This window comes from Mustela erminea, chromosome 15 (genome assembly GCF_009829155.1).
Source record: "Mustela erminea isolate mMusErm1 chromosome 15, mMusErm1.Pri, whole genome shotgun sequence".
NCBI classification, from domain to species: domain Eukaryota; kingdom Metazoa; phylum Chordata; class Mammalia; order Carnivora; family Mustelidae; genus Mustela; species Mustela erminea.
The window spans coordinates 68,527,006-68,543,624 of record NC_045628.1 but is presented as its reverse complement, the minus strand read 5'-3'; the positions used below and the strand labels follow the sequence as shown (position 1 = coordinate 68,543,624).

At 37.4% G+C, this 16,619-nt stretch overlaps 1 protein-coding gene across 2 annotated transcripts in view; it reads right to left on the bottom strand.

Annotated features, from left to right (window-relative positions):
* Nucleotides 1-1,227: 1,227 nt before the first annotated feature.
* ALG5 (ALG5 dolichyl-phosphate beta-glucosyltransferase) overlaps nucleotides 1,228-16,619 on the bottom strand; it is a 39,614-nt gene continuing 24,222 nt past the window's right edge. For both annotated transcript variants that reach the window (XM_032314356.1, XM_032314357.1), the window contains 4 exons: nucleotides 16,071-16,130; nucleotides 9,577-9,728; nucleotides 3,607-3,692; nucleotides 1,228-1,531 (listed from right to left, as the gene is read on the bottom strand). In XM_032314356.1, the coding sequence (XP_032170247.1) occupies nucleotides 1,416-1,531; nucleotides 3,607-3,692; nucleotides 9,577-9,728; nucleotides 16,071-16,130 (414 nt within the window). In that variant the 3' untranslated portion in view covers nucleotides 1,228-1,415. The remainder of the gene's footprint in view (nucleotides 1,532-3,606; nucleotides 3,693-9,576; nucleotides 9,729-16,070; nucleotides 16,131-16,619) is intronic.

The following is a 16,619-nucleotide window of genomic DNA, read 5'->3' as shown; positions in this document are numbered from 1 at the left end:
TCGACTGAGCCACCCAGGCGCCCCTAAGTCTTGTCTTTAAAATGTTTTATTTAGTGTACTTCTGAAACTTTCTACTCCGATATCTCCAATTTTCAGTTTCAGAAACTGAAGTAACATAATCATTAGAGTGTAGGGTTGGGACCCAGACTATAGGAGCTAGAATCACGACTCCACTTTCTTAGCTATGTGACCTTGGTAAGTAACCACTTTATGCCTGTTTCCTCTTCCATTTTGAAAGTGAGTGAAGGGACGGACGCCTGGGTGGCTTAGTTGGTTAAGTGCCTGCCTTCAGCTCTAGTCATGATCCCAGGGTCCTAGGATCAAGTCTCACACTGGGCTCCTTGCTCAACAGGGAGCCTCCTTCTCCCTCTGCCTGCTGCTTCCCCTTCCTGTGCTTTCTCTCTCTCACTCTGACAAAAAATAGATAAAATCTTTAGCAAAAAATTAAAGTGAATCATTATATACCAAGTGCTTAGAACAGTAGCAGGCATATAGTAAGCATTCAATAAATGCTAGATATTCAATAAATGCTAGATATTATTATTAGTTTCTCTGAAATATCAGAAAGTCTAATTCTGAATTTTAGGGGTAAATTACAATTGCTATTCATTAATCTTTGTAGTAACTCAAAAACACAGGCTTCTGATATTAAGTGTAAATATTTATTAATATTACAAAACTTTCTTTCTCTTAAGTAAGCTGTACACCAAGTATGGGGCTCAAACTCACAACCCCAAGATCAAGAATCATATGCTCTACTAATTGAACCAGTGAGGCACCTCCAAAACTTTCTCTTCTTAATAAAGAATTTCCAGTTTCTAATAACATGAACTCAAGAGCAAGGCACTGCCCAGAGGTAAGAGAATAAGTGCATCGGTCAGTAAAACTGGGAAGGAGAGAAATAAGACTATGTAAGGAAGTGGATGCTTTTGTGACAAAACCTGTATCCTTTCCTTAACATGTAATTTCCTAGAATTGAAGAAGTTGAAATATGGATTTAATACTGATAAATTCATATATATTTAAACATATACTAATTTGATTTTTAAACCTCTGAGCACAGATACATGATTGTGGTTTATATTTACTTAAGTTCATGAGAATTATGCAGGTACTTCAGAGTAGGAATAACTGATTCTCTCTTCTGTTTAAAAGTTGCATTTCTCAGAATTATAACGATAATTGATCTGAATAAACAAAATTGCCAAAGCAAAAAGAAAATCTGACTTCGTTACAAATACCTTTAAATTTTTTGGTCCAAAAGGGGTATAAGCATTTTTAGTTGTGGCAGTTAATTCTTTAAAATTACCAAAAGGCAGACAATGGCATACGTTTATTCCAGATTTATTTAAAATTTTAATTTCAAATGAAATGTGTTGACACTGATACATAAGAATACAAAGATGGGAAATAACCTAATTCATCTTCTTGGTTTGTTCAAGCCTCCAGGCACCAGTTAGATATCGAAGTCGTATAAAAAGTAGGTCCTTGCCCATTTGTAGCCAGCTCCAAAATGGAACTAATTTAGAACCTATGATTTAAAAATAATTAAAAATGAATTAACTTAAGTAAACTCTGGAGAAAATATATCACTTTAAAATTATATTTTAGAAGTGTGTCTACATGACATTTGTGACCTTCTAGTCACCTTATTTTTAAAATTATGTATGCATATATATTTACTTTCATTGGTATATTTAAAAATGATTTTTTAGGACAAATTTTCATGTTTTACATGATACTTTTCAGTCTCATGTACTGCAGAGAAGCAGGTACATTTCCATATGTAATATAAATTAATAATCTGGGAAATCCTAGATAAAAACCCAGTTTTTATTCTAATTCTACCAAAGACTCTCAATCAGCTAAAACAAATACCATCTTAGCTAGGACATCTTCTTGTCCAGTGGTGGCCTAATGGCAGAGTGCCACGTGCAGCTGACTACAGGAGATCTGCCTCCTGGAGCATGTTTTAAAAGCTTACATGCCTTGATTTTATCCCATGGAACTGCTTTTTATATTAAGTCAAGAGGAGAGACTGCAGGTCACGGGAACTGGGGTGCTAGATGGTAATGAGTCATGGCCAGTATCAAAATACTAATCACTGACAGTTTTCTAGATTTAAGCCCAAATACTCTAGCTTCTTCCTCTTCTTCTCCGCCCCCCAACTTTATTGAGATATAATTGACAAATAAAATTGAAATATATTTAAAGTGCAGAATGTATGTATTTGATACATATATATACATATACATGTATATACTTATATATACATATTGTAAAATGATTACCATTGTCAAGTTAATTAACACATCTACCTTAATTTTATTTCAATCATTTACAAAAGAATTAAACATCTTCAAAGCTGAATTTAGTGGTTTCTCTAATAACAAAAACAAAACATCTTGGAAGTTAAATGAAACTGGAAAGGATCTAAATTGTGGAGATTTCAGATGGCTCACTTATAGGGACTGAGGGTATATGGCCAAGGATTCTGGGAATGATTAACATTCAATTAACTACTTATTGAATGCCCGTTAATGAAAAGTAATACACAACTATCTCTGAAATGCACATGAGCAAATGTTGTAAATATGAAACACATTTTTTACTTTTTCCCACTTCAACTTCCCACAGAGTCTATGCTGAGCATAGATCAACATAGTAGATTCTTAAAAATCTGAGCAGTCTTTTACTGGTTTTTTAATCGCCTTTGATCCAGGCTGCTACTATGGAAGAGTAGTTAAATTTTTTAAGTTAACTTTGATTCAGCAAGACTCCAAGAGGTCTGAATTTGTTCTAGACTATATAGTTTGAATGATCTGTAGACCTTCTCCTGTTCCTAAACATCCATGGTTACAGAACAATAATGGCATATCAACAATGACTTTCTACGGGGGCCATGCCCAGCAAGGGAGGGGTGACTATGAAAGTCTCCAGGTGATTGTTAACTGCTTCCACACTGTGAATTAATTTTGGAGCATTCTAAGGTAAGCGAAGGAGAAAAGTAGAATATATTTTAAGCTCTACAAATTATAAGCAGTCTAACCTTCTTCAAATAGGAATTATTAAGAATTATGATAGATTTATCATTATGAGAGATCTTAGAGATTTTCACATTTTTTGGATATATGTACAGATACCAGTTAAAGAATGGCTCTGAATGGGCTGTGGACATTTCGAGTTAAAACAACTATAATTCCTTATCTAGCTCTGCAAGGTGGCTTGTAGGTACTCAGTATCGACTGAGCAATGAAATAAGATAATATTAAATAAAAGGGGATGCAAACAAAATTTATCTCAAAGACTTCTCAACCTTGCTTCTAGCCTCAATTGCCATGATCCTGTCTGCTGTAGAAGTTTTACTGAATTTCCTGGGCTGGGTAGCAGGCCTACGGAAGACCCCAGGAAGAGACTGCAGGGAGAGAGAAGGCAGTAAGCCATATGGAGGATGGAGGGGATTAGGAGAAGAATTTTCTATGGAACTGCCCCTTTCAGGTCAGCTGAGTAGGCCCTGTTGGGGGCAGCCAGCTAACTTTGCTGCACAACTGTATTGTCGCCTACGCCCACCCCCACTTAAGATCAGCGGTAACACCAACAACATACCTTCAATTTCAGTCCAGTTGACAGCAATTTCTGCTATTGGAATTTTAAAGAACTGTGCTATGTAAAGTAATTCTACATCAAATGCCCTGAAACAGAAAATATATTGATTTTTATTTTTAAAAAGACAAAGAGTGTAATTAAATCTCTACCTTGGCATGTTTTATAGAAATTTATAAGGCAGATATATAGCTTATAGAGTAAAACTGAAAGTTGGACTCATAGGTCATATAAAAGGTTAAGTAGTACAGGAGCTTCAAGGTAAATAATTTAGTGTGTCACTGTATAACATCTAAATGAGAAATATGGTGTCTCTATCATAACTCAGAAACTCCTAGAGATAAAATTGGCCTGTTGGGCTCTAAGAGAAAATTTAATCATGCAAATTTTCATGATTGATAGTTTTCAGTCCCAGGCTTAACTAGCTCAAGGTACAGAATTGATAGCATTTTCAACTGATTCAGAGAGCTAATAAAACAGAACTCTGAGGATCTCTTGGAGAAAATGTTGTCAGCCACTTTAGAGTTGCTTGATTATATTCCTCTACCACCAAAGGATCAAGGTTTATTTATTTGTTTGTTTATTTTAAAAAGATTTTTATTTATTTATTTGAGAGGGGGAGAGAGAACATGGAGAGGTAGAAGCCGACTCCCCTGCTGTGCAGGGAGCTAATGTGGGACTTGACCCAGGACTCCACAATCATGACCTGAGCCAAAGGCAGATGCTTAATCAACTGAGCCACCCAGGTGCCCCAAGGTTTCTTTTTGAAATACAGGGTTGCCTAAGGACTTGCCTTCTCCTTTTCCTTTCCCTGTGCCATTCTGGGCAAGATAGTACTGCCAGCTGTTGCAATGAAAAGGCACTTTAGATTAGTCTGAAATGCTCTTTGGTTTAAGGACATACATACATGGGAATTACATATATTATCTCATTTTAACTTACATTGTTAAAAATCATCTCTAGTCTGAATTCCCAGTTCATCCTTCCTTCTCCCTATGAAAGGCTCTGAAAGCTCCTCCTCAGTTACCTCTTGGTTTAGGTGAAATCTGCTTACCCTAGAGTTTCTGAATCCTGATTAGAAGTTTTCCTGGATTCTGCTTACAGATTCTCTGAAACCAGTTTCTTCTTCTCACTGGCAGTGAGCTCAGGAAGAAGTACCACTGCCTGTGAAACCTTCTTCATGCTCTTGTAACCGAAAGTGCTGGAGGCCTTTACTGTTGGGCTTTCATCTTGTTAAGCAAGCCCTTGCCCCGACTTTCTAGACTGCATGGAACACACTTCAGACTTCAGGGATTGGTTTTAAAATATTAGCACAAACAAGAAAATACCTAAAACCCACTTCTGTTTGCTTTCCTGATCCCAGACAACTTGAATTTTGGAGCTTTGTCTTCTTGGCCACAAGACTACTACTGTCCATTCTGTGACTAGTTTAATCCCAAGTATTTGGATAATTCAATATGAAAACTATTTTTTTTAAAAAAACACTTAATGCTTTTTCTTATCCTAATAAAATATTTACTTAAGATGATAAAACCATCTACAAAAGCAGTCTTTGTGTTAAGAAGACTGTGTAAAACTTCTGTTAACTAGCCTAGGACACTCAAGAAAGGAGGAAATTATTTGAATATTAAGCCTTGTTAACCCTTAATTCTCTCCTTTACCACAACACCAAAAAAATACCTAAAATGCTGAATTAGTTCCAATGATATTCAATAATCTGAATAAGATTATTAATTGTTCTAAGGATATCAGCATATAGTAACTTATCAAAGACATAAAACAACATAAGAATGATGAGTAGAAAGGAGTGGAGAAAAAAGCACTGATTAATTCAATTTATATTAAAAAAATTGAAAGGGCTAGTCATCTTCTACTATTACTTTTACTCTATCCTTCTCTTTTTTTACCATTTTAAGAAATGAAGATGTTTACTTAAAAATATAGTTTAAAAAAAAGTATAGTTCATATCACCATATTATAAGAGACCAATCTGTTACCAAAGAAAACATAACTAAAATACCAAGTATTTCTAGATAGAGCCTTATGCTATTGTACAGAAACAGTATAAGGGTTAGTTTCCAACTCAGATGCCTTCATGTGTTTTTGCAGATGTAGGGAGGGCAGAGCCACTGTTTTCTTTTGTTACTCAGTTCCTGGTATTGCTGTGAGCTCAGAGATATTTTCATGAAGAACAAAGAGCGTGTCGATAGTCTTAAACACTGCAGACACACACATACCCTACTGCTCCCTCCTGAAATCCCACTAAAATGAAAACAACAATCATGGAATAAACACAGAAGAGATGAAAGTAATAAAAAAATACCGGAAACTTGGAAAGTAGCTGGTAAACTGCTAAGTAGGAAACACAGACTGTGATTTGTCCTAGAACGGACGAGTGGCTACCGCAGAGCCCCCAAAGGATCAGGCATCATTGGCCTCGTTGCAGGTGATGTCTGTAAGTGGCGGTTGTGGTGGCGGGGGCGGGGAGGGTTCAAAAGGGAAGGCTCACAGAAAATCTCTAGGAGGTTCTCTTTTCCTCAAGTTCGTGCTGTGAATGCTGGCAGCCAGGCTTCTATATCGCAGGCAGGAAATCAAGAAACAAGAAACGTGAAAACAACCAGCCCAAAAGATAGTGACTGCTGGGAGTTTCCCACACCAAGTGGCTCTGTTACTTAGTCTGTAGTGACATCAACCAGTTGATCAGAGTTCTCTGCCCATGCACACAGCTTCTGATGAGCTTTTCAGGACCATACTAGAAAATGTGAGGACAGAGGTTCCACATCTGTTTTACAGGTGGGAAGAGAAAAAGGGTACAGGTTTGCAGAGCTGGAGCAGCTACCGCATGCTCAACAAGACGCATGAAAAAGAGCCACATTAAGTCCTGGAAATCATGGTCTTTCAAAACACTGGAGAAAAAGCTTCCAAAAGGAGATGGGAACAACATGCATAGACAAAGAACTGAGATTCAGATTACTGTCAGAAGTGGACCTCTCCACAGAAACACTGGATGCCAAAAACAATAAAGCAATGCTTTCAAAATCCGGAGGAAAAATGATTTCCAACCTAGAATGCTTTCTCCAGCTATTAGGCAAATGTGAGGGGAGACTAAAGGCAGGATCACATGCAGGGTCTCAAGGTTTCTTTCTCTTATGTTTAGGAAGTTTAACAGGATGTGCTCTACTGCAATCGTGGTGTGAAACAAGGAAAAGGAAGAACAGGAACTGTGCAGCAGGCCAGAGAACAGCTAGACAGGTGAGAGCCGACAGGATGTCTCCAAGAGAAAGGTGAAACTGATGCGTGACCTGCTGCAACGGGACCATATGGACATACTTCCTACTCCACGTGGAGTGTGAGCCTAAGTGACAGGTCCACAGTAAAGAGGCTGACAGAAACTCCAGATGTTTATTTTTAGGAAAACAGAAAGTACTACAGGACAGGTAATAAAATCATATCACACTTTGGCTCAAATACGAATTACCTTTACACAGCTATACCAACCAGTAGTGATCTAACCACAAATTATGTAGAAGCTGCATTAGGAGGATACATGTGGAGGGTGTACGGGGATTTAAGAGAACTACGTACATATCTGTTGATTTATTTTGGAAAGTAATATCTAAAAGTGAAAAATGGAGACAGAGCTATGCAAACCCATTATTTTGAATAAAGCAAATACCACAAAGAAACAGCAGAGTTGAGAGTGAAATAGGGAGTAGGAATTGGAGACAGAGGGAGATCGGGTAAGGGAGAATGATTTTTTAGTATAAGCCTTATGGAATGGACTTTAAGTTATTAACATGCATAACATTGATTTAAAAAAGAAGTATTCCTCAGAAGAAAGTACATTGCAAGGAATCCATTTTATTACTATCCATTAAAAGACCTTTATTTAAATAAAGGTTTGTTTTTATTTTTTTAAAGATTTTTATTTATTTATTTGACAGACAGAGATCATAAGCAGGTAGAGAGAGGAGGGGAAGCAGGCTCCCTGTTGAGCAGAGAGCCCAATGCAGGGCTCCATCCCAGGACCCTGAGATCATGACCTGAGCCGAAGGCAGAGGCTTTAACCCACTGAGCCACCCAGGTGCCCCAAGATTTTATTTATTTATGAAAGAGAGAGAGAGCACGCCTGGTGAGGGGGAGAGGCAGAGGCAGAGAGAATCTCAAGCAGACTCCCCGCTGAGCAGGGAGCCTGACGTGCGGCTCAGTCCCAGGACCCTGAGATCATGACCTGAGCTGAAGAGGGCAGATGCTTAACTGAATGAGCCACCAAGGCGCCCCACAGGTCTGTAATTTTGAATCAGAGATGCCTGCCCAGTCTATTTTTTTTTTCTTTTAAAGATTTTATTTATTTGTTTTTGAGAGAGAGAGCACGAGTGCTGGGGAGGGACAGAGGGAGAAGCACACTCCCCACTGAGCAGGGAGCCCCATGCGGGGCTGGATCTCAGGACTCCAGGATCATGACCTGAGCTGAAGGCAGACACTTAATCAACTGAGCCACCCAGACACCTGCATGCCCAGCCTTATAATTATACCTTGATGATCTGGTGTGGAGAGTAAGTGTTGGTTGTCCTAAGGAAGAACTGAAGAAGGAAGTTGAGAAAGGAAGGGTCCCCATGGGGAGACAGATTATTCTGTACCTCTTAAGCCCACAGGAAGGCACTGAGAAGCCACTGAGGATTTTAAGCAAAGGAGGTGGATCTGATCACTTTTAAATTTGAAAGGACTCCTTGGGTTACAGTAACGGCAATAATGGCATCCTGCATGGTGGTAGAGAAGATGAAGAGAAGCAAAGGAGCATAAAAGCTAAAATCAACAGGCCGGAGCCATGGACTGGATATATGGAGGGGCTGTGGGGAATATCCGAGCAGACTGCAAGGCTTCAAGCTCCTGTGTATCCGTGTCATTCACTAAGCAGGCGGAGAGCTGAGGCGAGGTCTGGGATAACGACAAGCCGGATAACCAGGTTGTCAAGAGAGAGCATTGAGAAGTACAGACCACTGCTGATGGGTTAATTAAGACACTAAGTGGTCATATCAAACTTGACCACTGGATTTCATGACCGGAGGTCGCTAGATGCTGAGATGGAGGGATGGGGAAAATCCGTACTGAGGTGGGATGAGGCATTAGTGGGAAGAGAGAAAACAGAAGGCACAGAGCACTCTTTCAAGAAAAGGCTGGCTGTGAAAGAGGGCTGGAGCTGGGGGGTGGTGTCAATGGAGAGTTTTTGTTTTTTGTGTTTTTAAGATTTTATTTATCTATTTGACAGACAGAGATCACAAGCAGGCAGAGAGGCAGGCAGAGAGAGAGAGGAGGAAGCAGGATCCCTTTGGAGCAGAGAGCCCGATGTGGGGCTCGATCCCAGGACTCTGGGATCATGACCTGAGCCGAAGGCAGAGGCCTTAACCCACTGAGCCACCCAGGCATCCTGAGAGTTTTTTTGTTTTTGTTTTTTTGATAGCAAGATAAATTTAAACTTGTTTTAGAAACTGATGGGAAAGATGCGGTTGACAGGAAAAGACAAGACAAGCGAACAGGATGAAGTTCTTAAGAAGGTAGAGGGGATGCAGAGGTCAAAAGACTGGTTGGTCACAGGCAGGAGAGGGAACTTACTACTGAAAAGGAAAGAAGGAAATGAAAAAGGAGGGGCTCTCTTCCATTCTGGTACTTCTGAGCTTTCTTTCTCTTCAAAGGAAAATACGGAAGCCTAAAGAAACAGGGTGTTTTCAGGACTTTTGATTTGTACTGTCCACAACTAAGGTGAATAAATTAACTTTATGCCATATGTGTAGTTTGAAATTTTGAAAATAAGATCTAACTCAGTAACAGAATAAAGATATGGATTAATTTTACACATACAGGTGTCAGTTCTGTTTAAAGCTCAGTGTTCATTCTCAGAATACAGGGCTGCTTCTCATGATGTGGAGGAGCTGCTGTGTGAGACATGCCCTGTACACCTGGTCAGGAACTTACCATCGTTCAATGTGTAGAGACGAAAACGTCCGTGAAGCTGCTTCTCGAGTAAATAATTTGAATCCACACTGTGTGTCTCTGATTCCTTTGACACATAGGAACCACACCAGAAAATGGAACCCATACATGAGCAGAGTACGGAAGTAAGAACGCTGAAACAAAGAGAAAATATAAAGGATTTTTCCATTAATCTATAAAGGACCATTGAAAACACCTGGTTGTAGACAACTGTAATTTAATATTTAACTGGCTGGGTAGATCTTACTTAAGAACACCATTGTTTCATTAGCTTCACTGGTGAAGTATATTACAGAAACTTTGAGGGTGCCTACTGCTTAGAGCAGGGCAGAGGAACCAGGGAAATGGTTACTCCTTTCTCACAGGTTCAAGAAGAATCAGACAAGAATCACAGTACCTGTGAGAGGTCAGGGCTTTAATCTACCAGGAGCATACTATAACTGTTTTGGGCTGCTAGGAGCAAGGAGAGCATCTCATTCATCTATACATTTTATGCCTCTTTGCCCCAGATATATTTCAGTTTCAAAAAGGTGACAGATGGGGCGCCTGGGTGGCTCCATCAGTTAAGCAGCTGCCTTCAACTCAGGTCATGATCTTTGGGTCCTGGGGTCGAGCCAGGGGTTGGGCTCCCTACTCAGCGGGGAGTCTGCTTCTCCCTCTCCCTCTGCCCCCTGCCCCCTGGCTTATACTCACTTGCTCTCTCAAATAAATAAAATATTTTTTAAAAAGGTGACAGTTATTGGGATATCTTGGAGATATAAAACACTATGATTTAAACCTAAAGTTCTATGCCTAGTTAATGAGAATTGATCAAAGAAGTATAGCAGAGTGTCACAAAAGTCACAGCCTAAGAAGGAATCTAAGGTGACAGTTATTGGAATATCTTGGAGATATAAAACACTATGATTTATTTATTTATTTATTTTTTTAAAGATTTTATTTATTTATTTGACGGAGAGAAATCACAAGCAGATGGAGAGGCAGGCAGAGAGAGAGAGAGGGAAGCAGGCTCTCCGCCGAGCAGAGAGCCCGATGCGGGACTCGATCCCAGGACTCTGAGATCATGACCTGAGCCGAAGGCAGCGGCTTAACCCACTGAGCCACCCAGGCGCCCAAAACACTATGATTTAAACCTAAAGTTCTATGCCTAGTTAATGAGAATTGATCAAAGAAGTATAGCAAAGTGTCACAAAAGTCACAGCCTAAGAAGGAATAGTCTCTCCGGTTAGGTATGACACATATCTGATAAATAGATTTCAATGATTACGTTTCTTAATACTTTGGATATTCAACTTAAGTAGTCTTTAATCCTGAGTATTCACATTATTAGTAATTAATTTTATTAGTAGTATGTGACATAATATTCCATTATTTATTAAGTACTGCAAACTTTAAAACATAAAAATAATAGATCATTAATTATCATTATATTCAAGACTCTTACATTTAGGATTAAAATAAAGGATCTCTTAAAATTTTCTACAGCATAATAAATCCATGGAATGATAACACTATATATGCACATTGGCAACCTACTGAGAGTCTATGTAGAACATTTACTATTTCAAACTATTTAATATTTCTCTTCCTCCTTTTGGTTTTTGCTTTTTAGAACTGCAATCTTTACTATCATTCTTCATTTACTGGCTTTTTCTATCATCATCAAAGAGAAACATGACTAAGTGATACCAGGACAAAGCAGAGAAAGCCACTGACCTGAGCAGATCTGTATTTGAACCCTGGCTGCATTAATAATTAGGAGGGTGACCTTGAGCAAGTTACTTCAACTCTCTCCATCCCACTTTCCTCATCTATCAGATGGGAAAGAAAATGCCCATTTCACAAAGTAATTGTAAAGATTAAATGAGATAGGGGTGCCTGGGTGGCTTAGTTGTTAAGCATCTGCCTTCCGCTCAGGTCATGATCCCAGAGTACGGGGACTGAGCCCCACATCAGGTTCCTCACTCTGCGGGAAACCTATTCTCTCTCTCCCACTCCCTCTGCTTGTGTTCCCTCTCTTGCCGTTGTCTCACTCTCAAAAAGTATATAAATAAAATCTTAAAAAAAAAAAAGATTAAGTGAGATAACAGTCAAGCCTTTAGCCAATCGTTTGGAACAGACATTAACAGGAACTCAATAAATGTTTTTAATAAAGGAAGAAAGCTTGAGAGCTCACTTTTAACTCTTGACCACAACTTCATTTGTGTATTACATAGGGCAGGTATGTGAAACAAATTTCTTTTTAAGTATGTGTGTGTGTGTGTGTGTGTGTGTGTGTGTGTATACTTGTATGTGTTTTTATTATGTTTCATGTCAAAAAGGAAAAAGTCAAATAACACAGTGAAACATAATATCTGCAGTACATGTAATTAAAAATGATTAGCATCCATTCTTTCTACATTAGAAAGATAACATTTTAGAACTCTTTAGTAATAAAAAATAAAAAGTACAGTCATAAAGCAAATTGGACATAGTCTAAGAGCAGCTCACAGAAAAGGACCCAAAAGAGACTTGTAAACATATAAAACAATGGTCATTCTCATTAGTGACCAATAAGACCAAATTTTAACTATAGAATGATGCCATGTTACACCAGTCAAACTGGCAAAAGCTAAAAAGAATCAAAGCATTAAATCTTTTGTTAGGATATGGAGCAAAGGGAGTACTCCACTAGTGGGAATATAGATTGGTTACCAGTTTGGAAGAGCAATTAGACAAAATGTTTGTAAACTGTAAAATAAACTTTGTGAAAGGATCTAGTACTTCCCATTTATTACCTGGAATCATTAGTTATGTTCTGATGTAAATAGGTCTTACCTCTCTAAGCAGATAGGGCAGAAACCTCATCTTAAAATACTTTGGTAATCTCACAACAGCTTGCTCAGTGCCTTCCATATAAAATATTTCCAATAAATACTTGTTGACTGATTAAACCTCCAAAAGAGCACTTATGCTTAGGAAAGGAACAAATAGAAATTGAAAGATAGAAAAATTAAAATTAAAAGGTAGAAAAAATAATGCCTATAAACTATTCTCCTTGAATGATTTTTAATGTGATTTAGGTGAGCTTACTGGTTACCAAATGAAAATATCCCATGACTACTTTTGCTTGGATCTTAATAGATTTTTGTTTGCTTTAAGATAATGGGTTATTTTTTAAAAAACAGAAACACGTGAGGTTCACATGAAGACCTTATTTGACTTCTAACATATTTAAAGCATAACAAGGTAAACTACAAACAAGAGCATCTCCCTTTAATTTTTATAACCTTGTAAAATATCTTACAAGACTTCTAAAAATATATTATGGAACAGTTAGTTCAATGAAACTAACAGTGGTAGAGTAACATTATAAAAACTTCTGAAGTAGACATTTAAAATATGAAGAGAAAGACAGTCACTACTTTAATATTAACAATAATCTCTCTAATGTTAATGCAATGTAAACAAGGAATTCAGATGAAATTTAAAGCTGAATGGTACTTAAATTATCTTAAATTCAAAGAAGTCCCAAGATTGAAGCCAAGACTCTTCAAAGAAAATTTAAAGATATCAAATAAACACTAACAGAATCTATTTTGAATCCTTTAAAAACGATAAATCCAAGAATGCCAAGACAATGTAAACATCCCTGTTCTAACTATTATACAGAACACATGGGCATGTGGATACACTGAAGATGGTACGGACTCCAGTGGTGCTGTGTCATGTTTGTCTTCCAAGAGAGCAGCAGACAGATGGTAGGATTAACAGAGGATATGTCTAAAAGTATTCAGGAAAGAGAGATCTGAAAACTATACAATTAAGCTATTGAAGTTGCTGTTTACTATCTTGATTAATTCTTTTGTAATCTTCTCACTGTCCACAGACTGATCACCATATGCAAGGGTTCAGACTGTGTATAGCATCTTTAGAGAAAACTGGAGTGGCTCGGGAAGGGAAGGCCATACTGCACTTTCTCGCACGTGCGGCAGGTGGAGATAAACTTGTGTAAGGCAGGTAGGGTTCTACAATACACAGGACCTGAACTACAAGCCTACTGAGCAGCAGTGATGCATAACATCTGCAGTAGACTACTGCAGGTTTCTCGCCAGTGGATCAGTTTGTCCTTCTTTTCTACAGAGAAGCAGCTGATTCTGTGGGCTTCAAAGGTACGACATCAACCACTAGGTTTTAGAGATGGAGGAACAGATGAATGGATGACAAAATAAATGATAAATACATAGATCCTGGGATAGATCCCTTGAGGTCTGACTAAAAGCAGTACTAGATACAAAGGAGATTTAGACAATACCACAGTCGTATTTAAATACTATTGCTAGGAAAAATTCAGTTTTCAACTAATGGAAGTTCTAAATGAAAAGAATTTACACCATTAAAAACAAAACCAAAAACTTGGTTCCTTTCTCCTGCCACGAACAATAAATACAGGTCCCAGCTATCTCTTGCCTAGAGATTATTTCACTAGCTTCCTAATTGTTACTCTCTTGCTTCCTATTTTGCCGTATCTTTTTTAGCTTCACCAAAGGGATTATCCTTCTTTTCTCCTACATTTTTTAAAAAGGAAAAAAATTATACATTAAAACCATTAAATAGTAGCATAGTCTTAAGTATTTTTGTCTGCACAGATACTGTTACATAAGTAATTACGCTGTATTTACAATATTATATCCTTTTCTTTAATACCATCTAGTATTTTGGATATTTTCCTGTGTTATTATATAGTGTCCACTATCATGTCTTATGTGCTGCATGATATTCCATCCAGGAGAAATATCTGTAATATTTTCTATTGTTGGGATTTAGTATTTTGTAGTTTCTATTGTATAATTATAAAACAATGTAAACATCTTGGACATGTACTTTTCCTTTCCTTCTGCCTTGTGTATCAGTAAAGTGATGAAGCTGGACTAGCTAACCACTAACCATTCTTTCAATTTTAACTTCTAGTAGTATGATACTCTTTATGGTTAACAGATTATCTTTTCCAAATACTATAGAGAGTCCATACAGACACAGAACATTGGATCAGATACTGAAGATATTAATTTATTTCTTAAGGAAAGAAGAATCTTGAGCATAATCCTTAAGAGGTTCTATGACGCTGCCATCAGTGTATCTTGAAAAAAATTATTATTTCTTCGTATCTTACTGCAGAATTGTTGAGGGAAAGATTTAGCCTTTTATTCCACTGGTTCTCAAACTCTGGTATGGATTAAGTTGACCTGGGAAAATGTTAAAAAATGCAGGTTCCTGGTCTATCCCTCTAGTCTGATTCAGTGTGTCTGGGATTGGCCCAGAAATACGCATGTTTAAAACAAAACAAAACAAAACTTCCCAGGCAATTCTGACCTTGCTGAAAAATATTGCTGTATTCTTGATTTATTTGGGCACTCTAGTAGATGAAATATTAAGACTATAACAGACAGGGGCACCTGGGTGGCTCAGTGGGTTGAGCCTCTGCCTTCAGCTCAGGTCATGATCTCGGGGTCCTAGGATCGAGCCCCGCATTGGCCTGTTTGGCGGGGAGCCTGCTTCCCCCTCCTTCTCTGCCTACTTGTGATCTCTCTCTCTCTCTGTCGAATAAATAAGTAAAATCTTAAAAAAAAAAAAAAAAAGAATATAACAGACAATTACTGGGCTTGACACACTGGACCCAGATTTTTAAGTGAAAAAATAAAATAATTAAAAAACATTGCACAAGGCGCCTGGGTGGCTCAGTGGGTTAAAACCTCTGCCTTTGGCTCAAGTCATGATCCCAGGGTCCTGGGATTGAGTCCCACATCGGGCTCTCTGCTCAGCAAGGAGCCTGCTTCCTCCTCTTCTCTGCCTGCCTCTCTGCCTACTTGTGATCTCTGTCTGTCAAATAAATAAATAAAATCTTAAAAAAAAATTGCACCGAATAATTCTTTAATATATTTCCCCTCCCAAGTTACTCCAGCTTTTCTAGCCTAATATACAAATTACAAAATGAAGAATTTATTGTCTTTATTGAAGGCAGTCACAACTAGTTAAATTTTAAGGTACAGTAATTTTCTAAGAGGAATAAAGTTAAAAAAAAAAGAAAACAAAAAACTTTAAATGAAACCCAAAATACAGTACTTAAAGTGTGCCAATATGAGAAAAACTAAAGGCAAGTTGAAAGGTTTAAAATGCATCATTTAGAAGTTTGCCTTATATTAGAACTGAATGGGAACTCCTGTATCGTAAAAAAAATAAATAAATAAAAAAGAGCTGCTTGCATCCTAAGTCAAAGTGACGTCTACATCCTTTTTGTAGATTCATTAAAAAATAGTAACACAAAAATTCGATTCCTAAATGTGCTTTCACAAACCTTCTAATTATTAAAAATGTTTCTTCCTTTGAAAGCAAACTCATTTTTATGAGATTAAACATGAAAGCTTATTTTTTTGCTAAGGAATATGAAAACAAGAGAAAAGAAATTTGCTGATCATGGCTGTCAGTGAAAGCCTCACCTGAGCAATTGATTCTTTTTCCAAATGTGCTCGAGATCCACATGCAATAGCCATTTGTTCCTGAGGAAAAAGCAATAAAATGATTTTTCAGTAATTAAATATCATTACTAAAAATATTTATTTTTAATGAGATTATCTCATTTTAAGACACTGATTTTTTAAAAAAGTAACATTAAATATCTTTTTTTTTTCTTACATTTAATATCTTTAAAGGTTTACTTAGGTGTTCAGAATATATACAGCTTCAATAAGCCTAGTTATACTTACCAAGAGGACAACAGGGTAGATATTAGGGGCATGTATGACTTGAAAATTCTTATTTTTAAGTGATTCTTCTAATTAAAAATACTGTATTAACATAGTTAGAAGGAAAAATAGTGGTATTAGAAAAAAAGGTATCTGTAAATGCTATGGTTATACATAATCATTATACTCTGGGAAATCCAAGATTATCAACTGAAAAATTACTACACATATTAAGGGAATTTAAGAAGATGAGTGGGCACAGATCAAGATATATTTATATAATACTTTAGTCTGCATATGTAC